The 9,209-nt window shown below is 50.0% G+C and overlaps 1 protein-coding gene across 1 annotated transcript; it reads right to left on the bottom strand.

Moving 5' to 3' along the window:
* Positions 1-1,297: 1,297 nt before the first annotated feature.
* On the bottom strand, positions 1,298-8,905 carry OTOP3 (otopetrin 3). Its single transcript, XM_058817442.1, has 9 exons — positions 8,878-8,905; positions 7,694-7,853; positions 7,431-7,564; positions 6,633-7,042; positions 5,438-5,574; positions 4,629-4,687; positions 3,947-4,065; positions 2,192-3,132; positions 1,298-1,468 (listed from the first exon to the last, which is right to left on the bottom strand). The coding sequence occupies exons 4-9, from the start codon at positions 7,015-7,017 to the stop codon at positions 1,298-1,300; spliced, it is 1,812 nt and encodes a 603-aa protein (XP_058673425.1). The 5' UTR covers positions 7,018-7,042; positions 7,431-7,564; positions 7,694-7,853; positions 8,878-8,905.
* Positions 8,906-9,209: the final 304 nt, after the last annotated feature.

Below are 9,209 nucleotides of genomic sequence, written 5' to 3'. Positions count from 1 at the left end.
CATGACATATTTCTGTTGACATGGGCCCAAATACAAACACTTATTGGGCAAAGTTCATGCTCATGCAATCAGTCTCACTTCGAGTTTCACAGAAAGTAAAACTGCCTCAATGCTGAATCCTCACTGTTACTGTCTTGGGAGAGTTTGCTTTACTAGCAAATCCCAAAAATCCCCCATAAATAGGCTCTAATCCTAAACCCACACTGATCATGGGATTCATTTACAAAGGAACAGAAGCAATAATGAGAATGCCTTTTGTGCCATGCTTGGGTAAGGGTCATGACAGATTTCAATTGAGAATCCCAGAATGGTTTGGGTTGGAAGGGACCATAAAGCTCATGTGCCATGGGCAGGAATTCCTTCCTCAAGGCCAGGTTGCTCAGAGCCCCACACAACCTCTGAATGTAAGAACAATTTAAGTGAGTTGACCTTGAGCAGACCCAGAGACTTCACAAGACACACATGGAAACTCAATCTCTTTATTTTAGTTCATCAGCTCTGGATTTGGACTCATAGTCACAAGCCCCTTGCTCTCGTACATGCTTTCAAAGCAAGCATTGCTATGGAACACATCCCAATGGGTCTTTGATCAGGCACCTCTGCAGCTGCCTTCCTTTGTGCATGGTGACCTCAAGAAAGGTTTGTGGGTGTGCAAGGCAGCAACAAGGGCCAACGTGTTGGGATGGGGAAAGATTCACAGTGGATGTGGCAGTGGCTTGCTCTTGAACTAGCCCTCGTACAAGGATGGGACCTTGGCTAGTCCACACCAGTGATAACATCATCCGTGGTGTGTAAAGATCACCCACAGTGCTTCCCTAGTGATTCCCACCTGAGGCTCTGGGAGTGCCTGTAGGAAGAAGTGTTTATTCTCAGTAAGGCAAGGTCATGTAATAGCTTTTATTTTTTGATTGCTTTTGATTTTCTGAATTGGTGTAGGCCAGTCTTCATTGCTTTTGCTGAAGGCTGCCCTTGCATTCTTTTATCTGGGTGATCTCAATAGGAGTTGGTAAAGTCCCATTTGCTGCCAAACAGCATCCACTGGCAGACTGCTGACTGCATGTGTGATTCCTGAGAGCAGTGAGAGTTTGTTTATGGGCTTTGAGTCTATTCTCTATGGTGGAAAAGGACAACATTAAAGAACCTCTTCTGAAAGTCACTGTGATGTTGTACAAGAAGTCCAAGCAGAAACTGGAGGGAAAACGTCTTAGAAGCTTCCATGTGCATATCTACTGCTTACTGCATCTTTGTTCAGCATCACTGATTCTCCCCAGCCCCTGGGCTGGGGGTCCAGCTTGGCTCAGGCTGTCACGTAGACCTCCAGGAGCCCCCCGATGGAGTGCATGCGGTAAAACACAGCCAAGGGGAGACCGAAGTTCACGATCACAAACCAGGTGGAGTAGCCATAAAATGACCTTTCCATTCCATTCTCGAAGAGGGGGTGAGACCCAAATGTGGGCATGATCCACAGCTGGAGAGACGTGAGGGAAAGAGACACAAGTCAGAGGATGACAAACTGTCCCCTACTTGCACCCTAATCTCAGCACTGGCTCAAGAGTTGTAAGAATATTTTAGGAGTATCACAGTAGTCACCTTGCCAGCGAGGAGAAGGAAAATCCCACAGTTATGCTGTTGACTCCTTGCTCTAATTCAAATCCTGTTGAATCCCTGGAAACCTAAAGACAGCCCCATTCTGCCCCAGCCTGCTTCTCTTTCTACGGGGTTTCATTGTTTCCCTGGGCAATGGGTTTTCACTGGATTAAGGCTGCAGTGTTGATTCAAGATCCCAGACCACAGTGTACTTTATTGTGTGAGTTTCAAGCCTGGACACTCATGTTTACAGAGACTTAATGCTGGTACCTGACATTTTCTTTCATGTTTCTCATGAAACACCCTTAATAAGCCTAGTGGGGGTTTTCTCAGAGGCTAAAATCTTGGCTAGTAAGGACTTAGTAGCTGTCTCCTCCCATGAAACACAGTAATACTTGACTCTAAGGGTAAAAGAGAGACTTTCCAATTATGAGGGTGGGGTATTATCAGCAAAACCAGTCTTGGCTTTCCTCACCAGTACTTGAGACTTGGTGTGCAAAGGTTTTTTGTTTGGAATACAGAGAAAGACAAAGAGGTCACGTCTGTGTCACAGGTCACCGTGGCTCAGCCGGAGCTGTGACAGAGCAGAGAGCACAATACTTACTATGATGTTGCTCAGAACTAAGAAGAACGAGATCTCCCTCAATACTCTTCTCTTCCAGGTCAGGCGAGAGTAGGTATGGATGTAGGACAGGGAAACTTTCCGGATCTCCTGTCCCAGCTCCAGCACGCTCATTCGTCTCTGGCGGCAGGCTTCACAATTCTGCACTTCTTTACTGTCTTCCTCCTTTTCCTCCTTGGCAGGAGGTGTCTGGCTGTGCTCCTGTACGCTGTCCTGCGCGCTCTCCTCTTCCCCAGGCAGCTCTGCAGCCACCGTGTGCTGCTCGCAGCGTCTGGCATGCTTGGCCTCATCTGCTGCTACAACGTGCCGCCGGTGGAGCCCATCGATGACAAAAACATTTTGGGTGATGTTCTGAATGATAATGAGGACAGAGTAGGCCAGGGCAAGCCTGTTCAGCAGGTCTCTGCGGTTGCTGGCCATCAGGGCCACAATGGAGAAGTAGGACATGCCGATTTGGCCAAGGGCTGCGCCCATCAGCAGGACCGCGTCCAGGCTGCGGGTTGGGTTTTGCACCGTGTCCAGCTCCTTTTTTTCCAAGGCATGGATGAGTGTCCCAACCACGGCACACACACTCATCAGGGGCAGGAGCACAATGTAGTAGGTAAAATAGATCACAAGGACCTGGCGGCTGGGGTCCAAGGTGGCGGCCTGGATCTGGTACATCATGAAAACACAAGCCCCGATGATTACAGCACTGGTGCCCAGCACTGGCCCAAAGAGCACTCCCTTGAGCTTGAATTTGGGCCTCTTTTCCAGGTTGTGGTGGTGGCTGATGGTTCTCCCCACATTCTTCCATATGACGTAGAGCATGGAGGAGCAGACCAGGCTGTACTCAGTGTTGAAGGGGTAGAGCAGGATGTAGCCCTCCTGGAAGACTCTGCAGATGGTCGTGTTTGGGCATATGCACAAGGCAGTCTCATTGCCTGGAGCTTGAGAAGAGGAAGGTGACAATTAAGGGAGGGATGACCTGGATGTCACGGCTGTCTTTGGGAGTTTCTTGAGTACAGGCACAACATGTGTGTCTGTGCCTCAGAAACAGGGATCACAAGGAAGTTATTTGGCTACTGCTCAGTCCTAAAGTATATGAGGATTCAGAATAACACAGCTTAGCTAATGTCTTTTCCTATCTATGGTCAACACCACAGGTGCTGGATGAGAGACTCCTCTTCCTTCACAACAAAGCCTTCTCTATTTCTCCCCCTGGAATATTAGATTCCCCTTTACTCCTCTATATCTTCACAAAGAAGACCACAGCAATTACATGAGCCTCTTCTAGTCTGGCAACCCTGTGCTTGCAGTTAGTAGGAAAAAGTGAGCAAAAATGCTAATTCATGGTGGGATTTTCCTTTCCTAGACTTCAGTTTTAGGGCTTCACAGCAGATCCCCTACCTCCAGGTGAAGATCTTCTCCCCTTGCAGCCCATTTCCTCAAGACAACCTCCAATAATAGGGAAGTTGCAGCATTTGGGGGAACTGGAGATATCTGAATCACTGAGACCCAGAGGGTCTCCAGAGAAGTGCACCAGCACCAAGCCTGACAGAGTTCAGAAGTGTTGGACAATGCTCTGGGGCACACAGTGGACTACTTGGGAATGGTCTTGTACAGGGCCAAGAACTGGGCTTGCTGATCTTTGCGGGTCCCTTCCAACTCAGTATATTCTGTGATTCTGTGAAATGTTTTCCTAGAAGTCACCTGTGTCAGCCTAACACCAATGGGGATGTGAAGAAGGAGCCTTGCCTATGAATCGCTGCTCCACCTCGCGCAGCTGAGACTCCATCTCCATGTGCAGGGAGTCGTTGGTCACCGACAGGAGCCATTCCAGAAGGTTGGTGGCTATGGCGACCATCAGCCCACACCTGGGAGGAGACACAGGACTTGTACAATGTTTGGAGACGGTTCACAGCCAGCGTGTCCTTCCCCTCTCGCTGGCCCACGCACAGATTTGAGCACAGATTTGTGCCCGCTGTACCTGAGGCCCGTGGGGTGTGGCTTTGCATAAACACACCTGAGCATATTCCCACTTGCCATTTACAAAGGAGCAGGGCAGGTAGTGCCTGGTGAAACTGGCCTCAGCTGGGACATCTCCCAGTAACAGGAATGGGGAGACCCCCCCCCCCCCCATCCTCCAGTCTGTGAGCTGGTGCCTGAGACAGGCAGCAGGAAGATGTTTGGGAGGAAGGAAGAAGCTTTGCAGCATTCCAAGGCACAAAGGAAAACTGAAGGGAGCTGGTGAGCTCAGTTCAGTGGAGGGAGGATGGGTCCGAACCACGCATAGCTTGGTTCCTGTGTGACCCAAAATATAAGGTCTGTATAGGATCAGATGCACACATTTCTAGCAGGAATCATAATGGACATCACAGGCATAAAGGAAAAGTTTTTTTAGAGCAGTAGAAGGCATTTTTTTGTCCTTGTTTTTTACCTGGTGAAGTTGTGCTGGACTTGAATGCAGTCCTTAGAGTGATGCCACAGAAAGTAAATCTGCAAGTGGAGAACAATAGCACTGTGAGCAGGGTGAAATTGGCAGCTGGCTGCACACATGGTGGAAAGAAACAGGTAGAAAAGAAGGTACAGGTCCAAGCAGGAGCAAAGCTGCCTCGGTGTGAGGGTGCAGGAACATGTGTGCACCTGCACCCCAGTGCTGAGGCAGGTGCTGGCATCCTTGGGTAAGGGCAGCATTTATGTGTGACTGCACTGAATGCACATCCCGGAGCTCTGTGTTCCTCTGTCCTGTTCATGTGGGTATTTGCTGCTGAGGTGGGAATTAGTTTACTTTTCAAATATGGCTTTGGGTCTGTAAAGAAGGGTGGTGTTGAATAACAAGGTGAAAATGGTGTGAGATATCTTTGTGTGGAAAGGATTTTGTTGGGTGGATGGATTGGCAAGTACAAAGAGGAGCTGAGGCACAGACTGGTGCAAAGACATCTCTGGCAAAATGTGAAATTTCCTCTCTTCGTACTTTGTTTCAAAGCAAATTCCTCTGGATCCTATGGTATGTCAGGTATTTCTAGGGTAATTTTTGAATCTTTCTCCCCTGTCTCTCTAGGTGGCACACAGGGAGTGCAGGTAGCATTTGAAGTGGTGTGTGATGCTGTAATGCTTTCAGTGCTCAGGAGAATGCCCCATGTTCGTTCACCTTCCCACATCTCCCAGCCACCCCCCAGCCCTGGAGCTCCCAGGAAAGGGACAGAGAGAACAGACAAGAGAGAACAGAAGGGTAATGTGCAGTACCTGGGTGCCAATAAAAAGGATTGCAATGACAGGGAACAAAATTTCCACATTGGATTTGCAGCGGACAAGGATTGTGCTGTAGCCAATCTCAAACACATTCAGGAGGATGCTGCAACTGCCAAACAGCAGCACTGACCCTGCACAAAGAGCAAAGGACCAGTAAATAAACCCAGATATGTCTGTTGAGCATCTGAGCTTGTCTGGGGATAGGGGGCCTTGTGCTTCTTGGATTTGTGTGGAGCTGGCAGTCTTTCTCCTGGAATTCTTATGATTTGAGGAGAGGAGGACAAAGGAGAGCCTTTGTCCTGAACCTGAACCTGACTGCGTGCTTTGGCTGGTTAAAGGTGTTAGGAAACTGCAAGGTATTTTCTTGTGCTTGGATGAAGGTGGGGATGGGGGTTTGGGGCTTTTCTGTACAACCTGAAATGGCAGGGGTAAGTTAATGGAGGGTCATGCTTTCTGCCTTGTGGAGGAAACCACAAGTCTGCTAAGGCTTGTAGCAGTCCCATCTGCAGTAGTCGGAACCCTTTGATTGTTTCTCCCTTTTGCCTTGGACATGCCTCTGCAGCTTTAGGTACACAAGTACCTTGCAGCTTCCTTCAATTGATTCTCCATGCTTAGTTAACAAGACAGTGCCTAATTAAAAACTCCACGATAGACCAGAGGCAGGGCTGCTGCGGGAAGGGTAATTTCTCAAAGTGGGGCAAATACTGAAGGGAAAATCTCCCAGGAAAGCCTGGGTGTCACTGGCATGTGACTCAATGGGTAAGAATCCTTCCCTGGCAACAAGGCTGCGGTGATGTTAAATGAGGATGATGGTGACATAGGGCCACTGGTGCTCTTGGATAAACACACTTCTCAAAGTGCTCCTGCCTAAAACCTTTCCTATGGTTTTTCCCACGGTGCTCAGTTGCTGTCCTGGAAAGGGTTATGCCTGGATTTCTCTTTGTGAAGGGACCAGAGAGCAAAGTTTGACTGGAGGCTGAAGGGAAGCCGAGTTTCAGGCTTTCCTGGCTGCTCTGCTTCCACTCTGTGGCACCCACTGTGCCCATCAGCCTGACAAGAACTGGGAAGTTCCCAATGCCCTAACTGCATATCCTACAGCTTCTAGCTCTTCTAGTAACAGGGGGAGAATTTCTTTGCCTTCCAAGCCTTGGAAGAAGGCATGAGAGGAAAAAAAAAAAGCACAACTCACCCCTAACCCAGATGGGTCCGGCGTGGGAGTCTCTGTAGAGCACGGCGTGTGGCTTCCGGCTGGTGCCCATCAGGTAGTAAATAACCCAGAACACGCACAAGACCTTGAGGACGGAGAGCAGAATCCAGACATCTGCCAGAGTGATGGCCACCCTGTTGAAGATCATGCTGCTGATGAAGGCGCTGCCCAGAAACACCACGTTCATGGCCAGCAGCCCTGAGAAGAGCTGCCCAGCCTTCTGAGCTTGCCGGTGGCTCTGCTCCACTGAGGAGCAGTGACGGTACAGCCAGAACTTCTCATAGTGGATCGTGGTGGTGTCTGCTGGGACTGATGCTGATCTGCTCTTGCAGTGATGGCAGGGCTTGGAGACTTTCTTGTCAGACATGGCTCATCTGCCTGGGGATCACCTGCTGCATTGAAAACAGGGAAGGTTTAAAGGGGGGATGTGCTGAGATGGGAGGCTGTATGCTCTGCTGTGAAGGCCACTTCACTGTGTGGTGACCTCCCTTCCTTGCTTGCAGCTTTTCCTTCCTTCTCCAGAAGCTGGATGAAGGGGAAAAGGAGATTGGTTTTTAGCCCAGGTTAAGCATTAAAACTTCCCAGTGGACAGAGTCATTGCAGGGCACTGGGGAAAGGCCCTTCTGCCAAAACCTGTTCAGAGACACGGGATTAAAGTGGGTGTCTGATACCTGTACCTGCCCCACAGTTCCAGGAGCTGCTGGGACCAGAGGTGCTCAAACCATTCCCACCCTCACCTTTCACAGCTTCTCCAGCCCTGGGTTCAGGTTTTCTCCTTACCCTTTGTTGTCGTAAGGATTAGCTGGAAATGAAGAGCAAGCTTAGACCTGCTTTGAAATTCAGAGCTGTTTGATTTTCAGTCGATGGGTCCAACCTCTTCCTTCTGTTTTTGGGCTCTGAGAGTTACAGGCTCCCTGAATGGTCACACAAATTGTGGTAGAGTTGGAGAGAATAAACAAAGGATCTGTAAAGCTTGGAATAAGCTGCTGGGAGAAGATCCAAACTCCCACCCAGGTGGGCTGAGACTGGGAAACAATCAGTACCTGTTTTTCTTTGCTTTTCCTCTTGTAGCTCAAGGCCGTGAGGGCACTGACACGGAGGAGCTGGAGGGATGGGCCCAGGCCGACAGTCAGAGCTGGGGAGCTTTTCCATCCATCTGCCAGTAAAATCTTGGTAGGGCTGTACTGCTCTTGAGAGCGAAATCTTGTTGACATAAAGCAATCAGGCAACGTCAGCCTCTCTATAGATTTGGTACATGGAAAGATGCTTTCATTCCAGAGTGTGGCTCTGGTTGTAGTGAAGTGTGGCGGTTCGAATTTATTTTATTGATTCCTTGTTGAGTGTTTTGTTCTGTTGTACCCCCCTGTTCTCCCCGAGTTGGTTTAACCCTGGGTTTTACCCTCCCTCACAGCTGTCCCTCACGCCATTCCCCGCCCTTGTTCCAGCTCTTTCCCTGCCTGGCAAGGCAACCCAGCCCCTTTTGTTCCCGAACCTTCCCTGCCACTCAAACCTGGGGCCAATCCATGTCTGAACACCCCTTTGGAATTCCCCTACTCCTGGAAGCCCCAGGTGCCCATGAGGCCCATCCTCTCCACCCTCCTGCCCCAAGTGGCCCCAGACACTGATGGAATCCCCTCAGTGCTCCCCTGAGGATTCCCTGTTAGTTAGCTGTTTGTATCCACCCCCTGACTTGTATCTGAGCAAAACTCCTTGCACAATAGAGCAAGGGGCTTTTTGTCCTGCTCTCTTCACCTGGAATAAATTGTTCCTTGTGGGACCTCGAGATGGAGAGCCTCCTCCTTTCTCCTCTGGGTTTTGTGGCTGGCAGCAGAGATTCAGCATTTCTTTATAAGTTGGTGAGTTTGGAGGGTTCATTAGGAGAGGATGAACCTCTCCATGGAAGGACAAGAATAATTTGTGTGTCCCAGAATGAGCCCCCAAGCCCTGAGTTCCTTGGCACATCTCTTGGTGGAGATTGATCCTAAACTCTTCCTCATTTTTCTCCAAAATTCTCCTAACTTGGTAGCAGAGGGGCAAACTCCCTCCTCTCTTCTAGGACCATAGTGCTCCAAAGGGAGCTCAGAAGCCATAACATCAGCAGGAAGCCCATTCAGGCACCCAAGTGCCCAGACAGGACTGCCCACAGAGGGACCCGAGCCCCTGACCCCCGTGCTGTGCTGTGCTGTGGGGAGCAGCCCAGCCCAGCCCAGCCCAGCCCAGCCCTTACCTGCCCGAGGAGCCGGCCCAGCCGCGAGTGCAGCCGGTCTGAAGCCGGTGGCTGGAATGGCACCAGGATGCACGGGAGACTCTGACAGCCCAAGGTGCAGACAGGAGCCGTCAGGGCTGCTCCTCACTAAATGCAGCCTCTGCTCCGAGCCCATTGATTTATTTTCTTTCCACCTTGTTTACTTTGTGTCTATTATTGTCATTTCATTAATTACTCAGTGGGAGTGGGAAGCTCTCAGATCTGCCACAGGCAGCCAATGGGGAGCAGCTCCTTTATGCACCTGCTGTGTTGCCTCACACCAACAGCTCTGCCAACTGGTAAAACCACAACGG

Source organism: Ammospiza caudacuta, chromosome 19, assembly GCF_027887145.1.
Source record: "Ammospiza caudacuta isolate bAmmCau1 chromosome 19, bAmmCau1.pri, whole genome shotgun sequence".
NCBI lineage: Eukaryota > Metazoa > Chordata > Aves > Passeriformes > Passerellidae > Ammospiza > Ammospiza caudacuta.
Note: the sequence above shows the minus strand (reverse complement) of the source record. Positions and strands in the feature narration are given on the sequence as shown.

Bases quoted from the DNA above. Each gene is read 5' to 3' on its own strand.
- OTOP3 (XM_058817442.1), bottom strand. From the start codon at position 7,017: ATGTCTGACAAGAAAGTCTCCAAGCCCTGCCATCACTGCAAGAGCAGA. The intron at 4,066-4,628 runs GTAAAAAACAAG...GTCTCCTCCCAG, and splicing joins GTCCAGCACAACTTCACCAG to GTGTGGGCTGATGGTCGCCA. The intron at 3,133-3,946 runs GCAAGGCTCCTT...CTCAAGCTCCAG, and splicing joins GGTGGAGCAGCGATTCATAG to GCAATGAGACTGCCTTGTGC.